Source organism: Phyllobates terribilis, unplaced genomic scaffold (genome assembly GCF_046119375.1).
Source record: "Phyllobates terribilis strain yellow unplaced genomic scaffold, ASM4611937v1 Scaffold_11__3_contigs__length_659146591, whole genome shotgun sequence".
In the NCBI taxonomy this organism is placed as follows: domain Eukaryota; kingdom Metazoa; phylum Chordata; class Amphibia; order Anura; family Dendrobatidae; genus Phyllobates; species Phyllobates terribilis.
Window position 1 is genome coordinate 615,943,470 of NW_027362771.1, and position 16,005 is coordinate 615,959,474.

Sequence of the window (16,005 nt, forward strand, 5' to 3'; positions counted from 1 at the left end):
TGGTTGATAACAGAGGGATAGACTGTATTCACCTGTCCTGTAGTCAGCATTTTCTCAGACTGAAATGGCTGATAACAGGGAACAATAGATGTAACTTGCATGGTAAATTGAGAGCAGTCCGCCTACAAAATGTGTCCCTTTAAAGGCAGATTCCCAGGGACCACACTGCTTCACTACTGAACGCTGCGGCGCGTGGAATAAAGGATTATGTCCTGCGCAGTGGCGTATTTATAGCTATGTAAATCAGTGACTGGTGACCATAATGGAGTACAGAAGACCATAGGGGGGGTGCATTATATTGTATGGAGGACCATGGGGGGGTGCATTATATTGTATGGAGGACCATGGGGGGGTGCATTATATTGTATGGAGGACCATGGGGGGGTGCATTATACTGTATGGAGGAACATGGGGGGTGCATTATATTGTATGGAGGACCTTGGGGGGTGCATTATATTGTATGGAGGACCATGGGGGGGTGCATTATATTGTATGGAGGACCATGGGGGGGTGCATTATATTGTATGGAGGACCATGGGGGGGTGCATTATATTGTATGGAGGACCATGGGGGGGGTGCATTATATTGTATGGAGGACCATGGGGGGGGTGCATTATATTGTATGGAGGACCATGGGGGGGGTGCATTATATTGTATAGAGGACCATGGGGGGAGTGCATTATATTGTATAGAGGACCATGGGGGGAGTGCATTATATTGTATAGAGGACCATGGGGGGAGTGCATTATATTGTATGGAGGATCATGGGGAGTGCATTATATTGTATGGAGGACCATGGGGAGTGCATTATATTGTTTGGAGGACCATGGGGAGTGCATTATATTGTTTGGAGGACCATGGGGAGTGCATTATATTGTATGGAGGACCATGGGGGGGTGCATTATACTGTATGGAGGACCATGGGGGGTGCATTATATTGTATGGAGGACCATGGGGGGTGCATTATATTGTATGGAGGACCATGGGGGGAGCATTATATTGTATGGAGGACCATGGGGGGAGTGCATTATATTGTATAGAGGACCATGGGGGGAGTGCATTATATTGTATAGAGGACCATGGGGGGAGTGCATTATATTGTATAGAGGACCATGGGGGGAGTGCATTATATTGTATAGAGGACCATGGGGGGAGTGCATTATATTGTATGGAGGATCATGGGGAGTGCATTATATTGTATGGAGGACCATGGGGGGGGTGCATTATATTGTATAGAGGACCATGGGGGGAGTGCATTATATTGTATAGAGGACCATGGGGGGAGTGCATTATATTGTATAGAGGACCATGGGGGGAGTGCATTATATTGTATGGAGGATCATGGGGAGTGCATTATATTGTATGGAGGACCATGGGGAGTGCATTATATTGTTTGGAGGACCATGGGGAGTGCATTATATTGTATGGAGGACCATGGGGGGGTGCATTATACTGTATGGAGGAACATGGGGGGTGCATTATATTGTATGGAGGACCATGGGGGGTGCATTATATTGTATGGAGGACCATGGGGGGAGCATTATATTGTATGGAGGACCATGGGGGGAGTGCATTATATTGTATAGAGGACCATGGGGGGAGTGCATTATATTGTATAGAGGACCATGGGGGGAGTGCATTATATTGTATAGAGGACCATGGGGGGAGTGCATTATATTGTATAGAGGACCATGGGGGGAGTGCATTATATTGTATGGAGGATCATGGGGAGTGCATTATATTGTATGGAGGGCCATGGGGAGTGCATTATATTGTTTGGAGGACCATGGGGAGTGCATTATATTGTTTGGAGGACCATGGGGAGTGCATTATATTGTTTGGAGGACCATGGGGAGTGCATTATATTGTTTGGAGGACCATGGGGAGTGCATTATATTGTTTGGAGGACCATGGGGGAGCATTATATTGTATGGAAGATCATGGGGGGCATGTTATACTATATGGAAGGCTACATGGGGAGCCATTATATTGTATGCAAACAATTATACAGTGCGAAGGTTTGTGTGGAGTTCATCATACTGTCTGGAGGACTGTGTGAGTCCATCATACAGTGTGCGGCTATTAAACTGCATGGAGAGCTGCGTGGGGATCACAGTGTGTTGGGGTCACCATACTTTGCCTTGGGAGTTGAGGTGGGGTACAGTAGGGTCATTATACTGTGTATATGGAGGCTATGCAGTGTGTTCTGCAATCCAGTAGCACCTACGACAACAGCAGCCCATCCTGTGATGCATGTACCCCAGGCGACTCCTATGTGACGTGTATAATGTATAAACAGCAGTCTCAGTGTCTCTATGTAGATGGATCTATAGCAGTCACAGTATCTCCTACAGTGGTGGCCAAAAGTATTGGCACCCCTGCAATTCTGTCAGATAATACTCAGTTTCTTCCTGAAAATGATTGCAATCACAAATTCTTTGGTCTTATTATCTTCATTTAATTTGTCTTCAATGAAAAAACACAAAAAGAATTGTCCTAAAGCCAAATTGGATATAATTCCACACCAAACCTAAAAAAGGGGGTGGACAAAAGTATTGGCACTGTTTGAACAATCATGTGATGCTTCTGTAATTGGTGTAATTAACAGCACCTGTAACTTACCTGGGGCACCTAACAGGTGTTGGCAATAACTAAATCACACTTGCAGCCAATTAACATGGATTAAAGTTGACTCAACCTCTGTCCTGTGTCCTTGTGTACCACATTGAGCATGGAGGAAAGAAAGAAGACCAAAGAACTGTCTGAGGACTTGTGAAACCAAATTGTGAGGAAGCATGAGCAATCTCAAGGCTACAAGTCCATCTCCAAAGACCTGAATGTTCCTGTGTCTTCCGTGCGCAGTGTCATCAAGAAGTGTAAAGCCCATGGCACTGTGGCTAACCTCCCTAGATGTGGACGGAAAAGAAAAATTGACGAGAGATTTCAACGCAAGATTGTGCGGATGGTGGATAAAGAACCTCGACTAACATCCAAACAAGTTCAAGCTGCCCTGCAGTCCGAGGGTACAACAGTGTCAACCCGTACTATCCGTCGGCGTCTGAATGAAAAGGGACTGTATGGTAGGATACCCAGGAAGACCCCACTTCTTACCCCAAGACATAAAAAAAGCCAGGCTGGAGTTTGCCAAAACTTACCTGAGAAAGCCTAAAACGTTTTGGAAGAATGTTCTCTGGTCAGATGAGACAAAAGTAGAGCTTTATTGTGAAAAAGCATCAACATAGAGTGTACAGGAAAAAAAAAGAGGCATTCAAAGAAAAGAACACGGTCCCTACAGTCAAACATGGCGGAGGTTCCCTGATGTTTTGGGGTTGCTTTGCTGCCTCTGGCAGCCTAAGGTGGCCAGCAATGAGTCCAGACCTGAATCCCATAGAACACTTGTGGAGAGATCTCAAAATGGCAGTTTGGAGAAGGCACCCTTCAAATATCAGGGACCTGGAGCAGTTTGCCAAAGAAGAATGGTCTACAATTCCAGCAGAGCATTGTAAGAAACTCATTGATGGTTACCGGAAGCGGTTGTTCGCAGTTATTTTGGCTAAAGGTTGTGCAACCAAGTATTAGGCTGAGGGTGCCAATACTTTTGTCTGGCCCATTTTTGGAGTTTTGTGTGAAATGATCAATGATTTGATTTTTGCTTCATTCTCTTTTGTGTTTTTTCCTTGCAAGAAAATTAAATGAAGATAATAAGACCAAAGAATTTGTGATTGCAATCATTTTCAGGAGGAAACTGAGTATTATTTGACAGAATTGCAGGGGTGCCAATACTTTTGGCCACCACTGTATGTGATGTATACAGCAGTCTTGGTGTCTCCTTTGTGATGTATAGAGCAGTCTCAGTGTCTCCTATGTGATGTATAGAGCAGTCTCAGTGTCTCCTATGTGATGTATAGAGCAGTCTCAGTGTCTCCTATGTGATGTATAGAGCAGTCTCAGTGTGTCTCCTATGTGATGTATAGAGCAGTCTCAGTGTGTCTCCTATGTGATGTATAGAGCAGTCTCAGTGTGTCTCCTATGTGATGTATAGAGCAGTCTCAGTGTGTCTCCTATGTGATGTATAGAGCAGTCTCAGTGTGTCTCCTATGTGATGTATAGAGCAGTCTCAGTGTGTCTCCTATGTGATGTATAGAGCAGTCTCAGTGTGTCTCCTATATGATGTATAGAGCAGTCTCAGTGTGTCTCCTATGTGATGTATAGAGCAGTCTCAGTGTCTCCTATGTGATGTATAGAGCAGTCTCAGTGTCTCCTATGTGATGTATAGAGCAGTCTCAGTGTCTCCTATGTGATGTATAGAGCAGTCTCAGTGTCTCCTATGTGATGTATAGAGCAGTCTCAGTGTCTCCTATGTGATGTATAGAGTGGAGCTCCCACTTATGAATTCTAGTAATGTGAGCAGTGATTTCCCCCTGTGAGGAGACCTGCAGTGTAAAATCTGTGTTCAGAACTTATTGCTGAACACAGATGTATAATCGCAAAGAGTTGACTGCGCTCCAGCAGCTGTGAGCAGCCACATCATCACTACCACCTACCATCACACCTCACCAAAGAGAAGCCGTCACATTGGTGGGGAAGGTTAATTAAATGGTTGACCAAGTATAGCAGGACAAATTTCAAGTTGATCATTTTGTACGGCCCCCCCGAGTGATGGTCTATATATCCAAAATGGCCTTTGCAGGAAAAAAGGTTCCCCACCGCTGCTATAAGGAATGAAGGATACACAGATATGGGCTGACCGCCATGTAATGTCTGACCCGGGCCGTCCTTTCCCCTCATTAGCGGAGGAGTTCGTTGTTTCTCAGGCACAGTTTATGGGATAAACCTCTGAGGAGATCAGACCGACGTCAGCGTTTGAGGAATTTCTTGTGAAGCAGACTAAAATTCAGCCGGCTGCACTAGTAGTGAGGGTGGGCTGTCACGTGGTTGCCCCATGTATAAGAACCACAAAAGGTAAGGTGGAAGCACCGGTACAGCAGAGGCGCTGCAGGAGAGTCTTACACCCCATTACGAAATTGAGCCCCCTTTAGAGTAAGGTTTGTATCTCTGCCCCATCCCCATATTTTTAGACCCTGGTATGGCGTACCTTCTTCATCTTCACGTATAGAGTCCAGCTCATCGACATCCAAGTCTAGGGCCGCAGTGTCCAGGTGTTGGGGCAGGAAGCAGCCATCGGGCGACTCCGGAGTCTGCATGTTAAGAGACACCTGAAAGGATAAAAGTTGGAATATATTTAGGGATAGGATACAATCAGATCCGACAGAGAAATTATCGATTGCAAAAAATTCTGTGCTACCTGCAACCACCACCGGGGGAGCTCACAGATTCCTGCAGTATGTCTCCACTTACATACTGTGAGCTCCCTCTAGTGGTGGCTGCAGGCAGCCAGAATTGTGTCCTTTATCAGGATAATATAATAGAAGTCATCCGCACAGACTCGAGGAGGGGAACGCTCACTAATGTTTATAAACTTGGGAAAAGCAGGGCAATTCTAATTTTTAATTTAATGTTTAGGGGACGTGAGATGCTTTATGTACGGCAGCACTGTATCAGCAGGGAATAGTCACACGGAGAGGATATCAGGGGCTCGGGAAATCTGAGGTTACCGGGAGGAAAAAAAAAGTAATCGCTGCGTCTGCCTGGGAAACCGGAGAAAATATTTATATCAAAGTGATTACATAATGGAGCAAAGCCAAGACGTAGCGGCCAACCCTGCCAGCAGCACAAAGCCACCCGGCCAGGGGGCTCCTCCTGACAGCTCCGTCACTGGAGATCTTGTGTAACTCCTAATGGACGACTCCCCCCATCATCTGACAAGACGCACTGCACCGACCGCCACATACTCCGAGAATACTAACGAAGAAACACAAAGGAGCCTTATGTAACCTCAGCCCCGCTGCCAAGAAAGACCAAGAGCCGGGAAGCGCAGGAATTACTGAGGCACCGAGGAAAGCCAAATACTACAACACCCAGCATCACACACAGGTACTACAACACCCAGCATCACACACAGCAACATATACGCTCATCTTATACCAGAGGAACATCTACCAGATAATACCAGCTGTTCTTACGGTATATAGTTATATACATGAGATACCCAGGTTATACCAGCTGTACATAAATTATACACCAATGTCCATGTGATAGCAGGTCCTGACTGTCCAGATGGGTCCAGGAGAAAGCAGACAGGTAGCAGAGGTACTGGAAGCCGCAGGCAGACCGCAGATATATGGGAGATCGCAGACAGGTAGCAGAGGTACTGGAAGCCGCAGGCAGACCAGAGATATATGGGAGACTGCAGACAGGTAGCAGAGGTACTGGAAGCGGCAGGCAGACCGGAGATATACAGGAGACTGCAAACAGGTAGCAGAGGTACTGGAAGCCACAGGCAGACCGGAGATATACGGGAGACTGCAGAGAGTTAGCAGAGGTACTGGAAGCCACAGGCAGACCGGAGATATCCGGAAGACCGCAGAAAGGTAGCAGAGGTACTGGAAGCCATAGGCAGACCAGAGATATACGGGAGACCGCAGACAGGTAGCAGAGGTACTGGAAGACGCAGGCAGGCTGGAGATATATGGGAGACTGCAGACAGGTAGCAGAGGTACTGGAAGCCACAGGCAGACCAGAGATATACAGGAGACCGCAGACAGGTAGCAGAGGTACTGGAAGCCACAGGCAGACCGGAGATATATGGGAGATCGCAGACAGGTAGCAGAGGTACTGGAAGCAGCAGGCAGAGCAGAGATATACAGGAGACTGCAGACAGGTAGCAGAGGTACTGGAAGCCGCAGGCAGTGCAGAGATATCTGGGAGATCGCAGACAGGTAGCAGAGGTACTGGAAGCCGCAGGCAGACCAGAGGTATAAGGGAGACTGCAGACAGGTAGCAGAGGTACTGGAAGCCGCAGGCAGTGCAGAGATATCTGGGAGATCGCAGACAGGTAGCAGAGGTACTGGAAGCCGCAGGCAGACCGGAGATATATGGGAGACTGCAGACAGGTAGCAGAGGTACTGTAAGCCGCAGGCAGACCGGAGATATACGGGAGACTGCAGACAGGTAGCAGAGGTACTGGAAGCCGCAGGCAGTGCAGAGATATCTGGGAGATCGCAGACAGGTAGCAGAGGTACTGTAAGCCGCAGGCAGACCGGAGATATATGGGAGACTGCAGACAGGTAGCAGAGGTACTGGAAGCCACAGGCAGACCGGAGATATACGGGAGACTGCAAACAGGTAGCAGAGGTACTGGAAGCCACAGGCAGACGGGAGATATACGGGAGACTGCAGAGAGTTAGCAGAGGTACTGGAAGCCACAGGCAGACCGGAGATATACGGGAGACTGCAGACAGGTAGCAGAGGTACTGGAAGCCGCAGGCAGTGCAGAGATATCTGGGAGATCGCAGACAGGTAGCAGAGGTACTGTAAGCCGCAGGCAGACCGGAGATATACGGGAGACTGCAGACAGGTAGCAGAGGTACTGGAAGCCGCAGGCAGTGCAGAGATATCTGGGAGATCGCAGACAGGTAGCAGAGGTACTGGAAGCCGCAGGCAGTGCAGAGATATCTGGGAGATCGCAGACAGGTAGCAGAGGTACTGGAAGCCACAGGCAGACCGGAGATATACGGGAGACTGCAGACAGGTAGCAGAGGTACTGGAAGCCGCAGGTAGACCAGAGAGATGTCCAGGAGACTGGCAGGAACTTTCCACACACTAACAAAAATTCTTAATACCAAGACTCAGGTGTGTGTCCTGGGAAGCCTCATATAGGCCTAGAAAGCTCAACACATGGGAGCAAAGCCAGACGTGGAGCATAATAAAGTTTAGTGGACCGGGTGTAGGGAGCAGAGCTCGGACCCGGGACAGGTGTGTAACACTGACACATTTTTCGCGTTCATGGCTCCTCTTGGCAGGGGCTGATTCCCCCCCCCCCCCCCCCCATCTGCCTCACCTGTATAAACACTGACATAATACACCGCCAGTCCCTGACAGATCTCACCGTGATGCAAATATATCAGGTTACACAGCACTGGGAGGGATGAGGTTAGGAAGCTCCTGCCGGCAGCCATCGCCCCCGCCACACCAACCTGTGAGGCGCTGGCAGCCAGGGGTCTACGCGTGACCTCCCGATCGGCCATATCCGGAAGCCAGGACTGTAGGCCGCTGATCAGTCTGATGTCACGTGACATAAAACACAACGGTATAGAAGTCATACATTATGGACAAAAAGTACAAGTAAAAAAATAAAAATAAACCCCCAGTATTTCTCCCAGGAAATTATTACAATAACATTTTGTTATAGATCTTTTATTTCCTTTGTGTGTATTGGAACAACAAAAAAGGAGAAAATAAGGCAAATTGGACATAATTTCACACAAAACCTAAAAAATGTGCCAGACAAAATAGTTGACACACAACTTTGTTTCCAGCATGTGATGCTCGTTCACACTCACCTGTGGCAAGTAACAGGTGTGAGCAATAGGAAAATCACACCTGACACCAGATAAAATAAGAAGTTGACACAGTCTTTGCATTGTGTGTCTGTGTGTGCCACACTAAGAATGGAGAACACAAAGAGGAGAAGAGAACTGTCCGAGGACTTGAGAACCAAAATTGTTGAAAAATATCAATACTGTCAAGGTTACAAGTCCATCCACAGAGATCTTGATGTTTATTTGTCCACAGTGCGCAACGTAATCAAGACGTTTACAAGTTGTTCCAATACACACAAAGGAAATAAAACTGTGTATAACAATATATGTGTAACTGCAATAACTTTCTGGGAGAAATACTTCATTTTCTGGAGCAATTTCAAGGGTGTCAACACTTTCGGTCATGACGATTATTTATTTATTTTTTATTGTAGACTAGTTAGAGAACCAGGATTAATCTATAGCTCATCACACCCCGACAATTAGTAATTGTACCTCCCTGCTCAGCCCAGCAAAACACGGCGACAGACACAAAACTAACCCTATAAAACACAATACTTAACGTTTCCGCCATCATATACAGCGGGTGGGGTGCAACGCATATTTTTACAAATGGGTATCTATACGATTCAAAGCAAAGCTCCGAGCTGTGACCTTCATGGAAATTTCACAATGACAATTTTTTTAATTTTACATGGAGGTAAATCTATATCTGGGGCACGCTACAGTCTAATATGTGCAGGCACTTTCCCAATGCTCAGGCTCTGCATTTTATCCCATCAGTATTCTACCAGAACTATACGAGCTGGAACATTCTTTCACCTCCTAATCCTAATCGATCCTTCTGTAGTTGTCTAATTCTTGATCTGAATTTTAAACCCCTCTTTCTGTTCTGCCCGTATGAATGAGAGATGAGAGCAACAGCAGAGCAAAACTCACCCCGAAAAGACCCGCCCCCAGCTTCCTGCACAGAGACAAAGACCCGCCTCTGTTTCCTGCACAGAGACAAAGACCCGCATCCGCTTCCTGCACAGAGACAAAGACCCGCATCCGCTTCCTGCACAGAGACAAAGACCCGCCTCCCCTTCCTGCACAGAGATAAAGAACCGCCTCCACTTCCTGCACAGAGACAGACCCGCCTCCGCTTCCTGCACAGAGACAAAGACCCGCCCCGCGCTTCCTGCACAGAGACAAAGACCCGCCCCGCGCTTCCTGCACAGAGACAAAGACCCGCCCCGCGCTTCCTGCACAGAGACAAAGACCCGCCCCGCGCTTCCTGCACAGAGACAAAGACCCGCCCCGCGCTTCCTGCACAGAGACAAAGACCCGCCCCCGCTTCCTGCACAGAGACAAAGACCCGCCCCACGCTTCCTGCACAGAGACAAAGACCCGCCCCGCGCTTCCTGCACAGAGACAAAGACCAGCCCCCGCTTCCTGCACAAAGACAAAGACCAGCCCCGCGCTTCCTGCACAGAGACAAAGACCCGCCCCGCGCTTCCTGCACAGAGACAAAGACCAGCCCCCGCTTCCTGCACAAAGACAAAGACCAGCCCCGCGCTTCTTCCTATTTCTGCACTGCTCTCTTATCAACTCAAAAGAGTAAAAATGAACCGCTGCCATTTGACAACAGCTCCCCTGATCAGAAACACCAATTCCTAACGAAAAGGCTGACGAGATGAGAGGTCTTCTGCTCTTCAGGGTACAGCTGCTGCAGATACAGGCATCATCCGCCTGTTAGGGTAACAATGGACAGGAGGAGTAAACCTACAACATTAAACAGTTCACATCTGATCCACTATGTTAAAGTAGTTCAATCTACTCCACAAAAGGGTCACCTCTTCAGATCGAGCTCACTAGGCATGGCCGAAAAAGGGTCACCTCTTCAGAGCGAACTCACTAGGTATGGCCGAAAAAGGGTCACCTCTTCAGATCGAGCTCACTAGGTATGGCCGAAAAAGGGTCACCTCTTCAGAGCGAGCTCACTAGGTATGGCCGAAAAAGGGTCACCTCTTCAGAGCGAGCGCACTAGGTATGGCCGAAAAAGGGTCACCTCTTCAGAGCGAGCTCACTAGGTATGGCCGAAAAAGGGTCACCTCTTCAGATCGAGCTCACCAGGTATGGCCAAAAAAGGGTCACCTCTTCAGATCGAGCTCACTAGGTATGGCCGAAAAAGGGTCACCTCTTCAGATAAAGCTCACTAGGTATGGCCGAAAAAGGGTCACCTCTTCAGATAAAGCTCACCAGGTATGGCCGAAAAAGTAATAATCATTCTCTCGTAGGTCAAAAAGTCACGGTCTCCTGGAGGACGGTCAACACATCTGCGTCTAAACAGGTTCTAGAAAACATCCTATAGAGAACATACTATATGCAGGTGCTATATAGACACCCTACTGAGAATATACACATTCATATACTCGCCTGGAAAAGTTATTTGTTCAAACACCCAATACATACACTCTGCCGAGCACCTACAGATAGTACACGTCCAGTCACAACCCTATAAAGAACATATACTGTAATCCTACAGCACCCTCACTGTGGATATATAATACACCCTGAGCACGTATAGGTCCGGACTCAACCATATATTGGAGGTACATAAGCCCTCCATTCAGAACGTGTGCGCTCCCGCAGAGAGGATACGAGCATGAGCACAAGCGGCCTCCCGCATAGACTACCCGAGCATGAGCACAAGCGGCCTCCCGCATAGACTACCCGAGCATGAGCACAAGCGGCCTCCCGCATAGACTACCCGAGCATGAGCACAAGCGGCCTCCCGCATAGACTACCCGAGCATGAGCACAAGCGGCCTCCCGCATAGACTACCCGAGCATGAGCACAAGCGGCCTCCCGCATAGACTACCCGAGCATGAGCACAAGCGGCCTCCCGCATAGACTACACGAGCATGAGCACAAGCGGCCTCCCGCATAGACTACACGAGCATGAGCACAAGCGGCCTCCCGCATAGACTACACGAGCATGAGCATAAGCGGCCTCCCGCATAGACTACACCACCATATATACATGTAACTCAGACTAGAAAACACCTTGGAGAATAAGAAGCAACAAAATAATTATATACTGAGAAACAGGAAATAGCAGCGGATGATTCACAGGATTCAGGGGAAATTGAATGGTATTTTTTCCTTCTTTTTTTTTTTAATAGTCATTGTAATTATTCAAAGAAACTTGGCTTAAATCCATAGTAAAAGTGACTCTAATAAACTGGGTAAGGTATCTTATCAGAGAAATCTGCTTCTTCCCCCCTTTTCCCCACTTCTTCCTCTCCTTCTGCCTCCTGAAGTCATCATTCAATGTGGGAAAAGCTGCTAAAATCCAAGGCAGATTGCAAGATAACTTGGGTGGGGGAAGAGTGGTAGAAAAATGGGACAGTAGATTTCTAGTTAGTGTTTTATCTCACCCCAGAGCTGGATGGATTCACAGCTACAGGGTTCAGTACTCCATGTTGCTGATGGTTTCTAGTGTTTCATCCCACTCCAGAGCTGGATTCACTGCTACACTGCTCAGTACGGCTGTATAATGCCAGCCATGCTACACCGGAGACAGGAGAGCAGGAGTCACTCATGTCTGTGTGGGAAACATTATAGAAGCTAATCTCTACCCACTAGCTCAGAAATAACTGATAATTAGAGGTACAGGCTGTAGAGGGGAAAACTGGTAAAAAACGCAGGATACAAGTCACATAATGAAACCGCATCATCCCTCATTTATACACAACATCATATATTATATATACACGCACACACACAGTATACTGGGGCATACAGTATATACATGTAGATGGACCAGTTTCATGTTTCCAGATACAGAACAATGATTACAGTCTGAACAATCCTTTCAACATGAGTGAGTGCGTGTATTTTTTTGCTGTGACAGTGCAAGGTGACTCAGGCAGTAAGGGGTTAAGCAGAGAGGTGCGGTGCACTGCATGAATAATGGAGGCTGGGGGGGAGGTGGAGGTGCGGTAGGTGAGCTGCGGCTCTGTGTATGATGTATACAGAAGAGCACATGGCGGTACTACACACCGGCTCTGCTTCATTCCTGCCACACAAACAAATAAACCCTCAATCTCACCTCATGTAGATAAATGTTTCACTCATCACCCACACTACTCCGCTCACCGCCATACCCAGCTCCGCCGCTCCGAACGCCGCCATACCCAGCTCTGCCGCTCAGAACGCCGCCATACTCAGCTCTGCCGCTCAGAACGCCGCCATACTCAGCTCTGCCGCTCAGAACACCGCCATACGCAGCTCCGCCGCTCCGAACACCGCCATACGCAGCTCTGCCGCTCAGAACACCGCCATACGCAGCTCTGCCGCTCCGCTCACCGCCATACCCAGCTCCGCCGCTCAGAACACCGCCATACGCAGCTGTGCCACTCCGCTCCCCCTCATACTCAGCTCTGCTACTCTGCTCCCATCACCCACACTACTCCGCTCACCGCCATACCCAGCTCTGCCGCTCCGAACGCCGCCATACCCACCTCCGCCGCTCCGAACGCCGCCATACTCAGCTCTGCCGCTCCGCTCACCGCCATACCCAGCTCCGCCGCTCAGAACACCGCCATACGCAGCTGTGCCACTCCGCTCCCCCTCATACTCAGCTCTGCTACGCTGCTCCCATCACCCACATTACACCGCTAACATAATACCGAGCTCTGCTACTCTGCTCCCATCACCCACACTACTCCACTCACCGCCATACCCAGCTCTGCCGCTCCGAACGCCGCCATACCCAGCTCCGCCGCTCCGAACGCCGCCATACCCAGCTCCGCCGCTCAGAACGCCGCCATACTCAGCTCTGCCGCTCCGCTCACCGCCATACCCAGCTCCGCCGCTCAGAACACCGCCATACGCAGCTGTGCCACTCCGCTCCCCCTCATACTCAGCTCTGCTACTCTGCTCCCATCACCCACATTACACCGCTAACATAATACCGAGCTCTGCTACTCTGCTCCCATCACCCACACTACTCCGCTCACCGCCATACCCAGCTCTGCCGCTCCGAACGCCGCCATACCCAGCTCCGCCGCTCAGAACACCGCCATACGCAGCTCTGCCACTCCGCTCCCCCTCATACCCAGCTCTGCTACTCTGCTCCCATCACCCACATTACACCGCTAACATAATACCGAGCTCTGCTACTCTGCTCCCATCACCCACACTACACATCTAACCGTCATACCCAGCTCTGCCACTCCGCTCACCCAGCTCTGCCACTCCGCTCACCGCCATACCCAGCTCTGCCGCTCCGAACACCGCCATACCCAGCTCTGCCGCTCCGAACACCGCCATACCCAGCTCTGCTACTCTGCTCCCATCACCCACACTACACCTCTAACCGTCATACCCAGCTCTGCCACTCCGCTCACCGCCATACCCAGCTCTGCCGCTTCGAACACCGCCATATCCAGCTCTGCCACTCCGAACACCGCCATACCCAGCTCCGCTACTCTGCTCCCATCACCCACACTACACCTCTAACCTTCATACCCAGCTCTGCCACTCCGCTCCCCCTCATACCCAGCTCTGCTACTCTGCTCCCATCACCCACATTACACCGCTAACATAATACCCAGCTCTGCTACTCTGCTCCCATCACCCACACTACACATCTAACCGTCATATCCAGCTCTGCCACTCCGCTCCCCCTCATACCCAGCTCTGCCACTCGGCTCACCCGCATACCCAGCTCTGCTACTCTGCTCCCATAACCCACATTACACCGCTAACATAATACCCAGCTCTGCTACTCTGCTCCCATCACCCACACTACACCTCTAACCGTCATACCCAGCTCTGCCACTCCGCTCACCCAGCTCTGCCACTCCGCTCACCGCCATACCCAGCTCTGCCGCTCCGAACACCGCCATATCCAGCTCTGCCACTCCGAACACCGCCATACCCAGCTCCGCTACTCTGCTCCCATCACCCACACTACACCTCTAACCTTCATACCCAGCTCTGCCACTCCGCTCCCCCTCATACCCAGCTCTGCTACTCTGCTCCCATCACCCACATTACACCGCTAACATAATACCCAGCTCTGCTACTCTGCTCCCATCACCCACACTACACATCTAACCGTCATACCCAGCTCTGCCACTCCGCTCACCCGCATACCCAGCTCTGCCACTCCGATCCGCTCACCCGCATACCCAGCTCTGCCACTCCGATCCGCTCACCCGCATACCCAGCTCTGCCACTCCGATCCGCTCACCCGCATACCCAGCTCTGCCACTCCGATCACCCGCATACCCAGCTCTGCCACTCCGAACACCACCATACCCAGCTCTGCCACTCCGAACACCCGCATACCCAGCTCTACTACTCCGCTCCCATCACCCGTATTGCACCGCTAATCGTCATACCCAGCTCTGCTACTCCTGCACTACCCATATTGATGACACTACATCGGCCATTATTATACTCTCTACAGGCGTAATGTCATCAACAATATATCTAACTCTATTTCTGCACAGATCATTGAAACGTTCCATCCACTACAAAAAAACCCCTCTGTGCAGGTCTCTGCTGCTCAGCACACACATCTCTGCTGTTCCTGCGCAGTCTGCGGAGAGCTGCACTCTGTCCTCTCTGCACTGCAGTATGGATCACACTTCATACAGTCAGCACAGCCTTCCCCGCAGACACTACTACACCCATCAGGGGCAGCACCACTCACACAGGGCACAGCTACAGCAGCCCTGAACTAAAGTCACCTCAGCTGCAGATCTTCATCTCAGTGCACCCCCGTCCTGCACACCGCCACCGTCCTGCACACCGCCCCCGTCCTGCACACCGCCACCGTCCTGTCAGCCACACAGCGCCCCTCCCTGTCACATCCCTGCCAGCAATCCAGCAACGCCCAGAGAGGGTGAGGAGGAAGAGCTGGAAGTACAGAAACCCCCAACTACAATCCACACTGCACCAGGACCTGTACACACCGTATACAGTTGGGGAAAGAAGTATTTGATCCACTGCTGATTTTGCACACTTTCCCACCTACAGAGAATGGAGAGATCTGTAATTTTTATCGGAGGTCACTTTACCTGTGAGAGACAGAATCTAAAAATACAATCCAGAAAATCACATTGTATGATTCTTACATAATTAATTTGCATTTTATTGCATGAAATAAGTATTTGATACAATAGAAAAACAGAAGTTAATATTTGGCCCAGAAACCTTTGTTACAATTACAGAGGTCAGACGTTTCCTCTAGTTCTTGACCAGGTTTGCACACTCTGCAGCAGGGATTGTGGCCCCCTCCTCCATACAGATCTTCTCCAGATCTCTCAGGTTTCGGGGCTGTCGCTGGACAACATTGAGTTACAGCTCCCTCCAAAGATTTTCTATTGGGCTCAGGTCAGGAGACTGGCTAGGCCACTCCAGGACCCAGAAATGCTTCTTACGGAGCCACTCCTTAGCTGCCCTGGCTGTGTGTTTTGGGTCATTGTCTTGCTGGAAGACCCAGCGACGAACCATCTTCCTTGCTCTTACTGAGGGAAGGAGGCTGTGGGCCAAAATCTCACTATAC

General features: G+C 49.7%; 1 protein-coding gene across 6 annotated transcripts in view; it reads right to left on the reverse strand.

Moving 5' to 3' along the window:
- Window positions 1–16,005, reverse strand: part of PLD2 (phospholipase D2) — an 86,360-nt gene that overhangs the window by 53,372 nt on the left and 16,983 nt on the right. For 5 of the 6 annotated variants that reach the window (XM_073654510.1, XM_073654507.1, XM_073654509.1 and 2 more), the window contains exon 2: window positions 5,096–5,216. In XM_073654510.1, the coding sequence (XP_073510611.1) occupies window positions 5,096–5,204 (109 nt within the window). In that variant the 5' untranslated portion in view covers window positions 5,205–5,216. Of the gene's footprint in view, window positions 1–5,095; window positions 5,217–15,187; window positions 15,339–16,005 lie in introns of those variants that run through there. The other variant, XM_073654508.1, reaches the window with a different exon arrangement.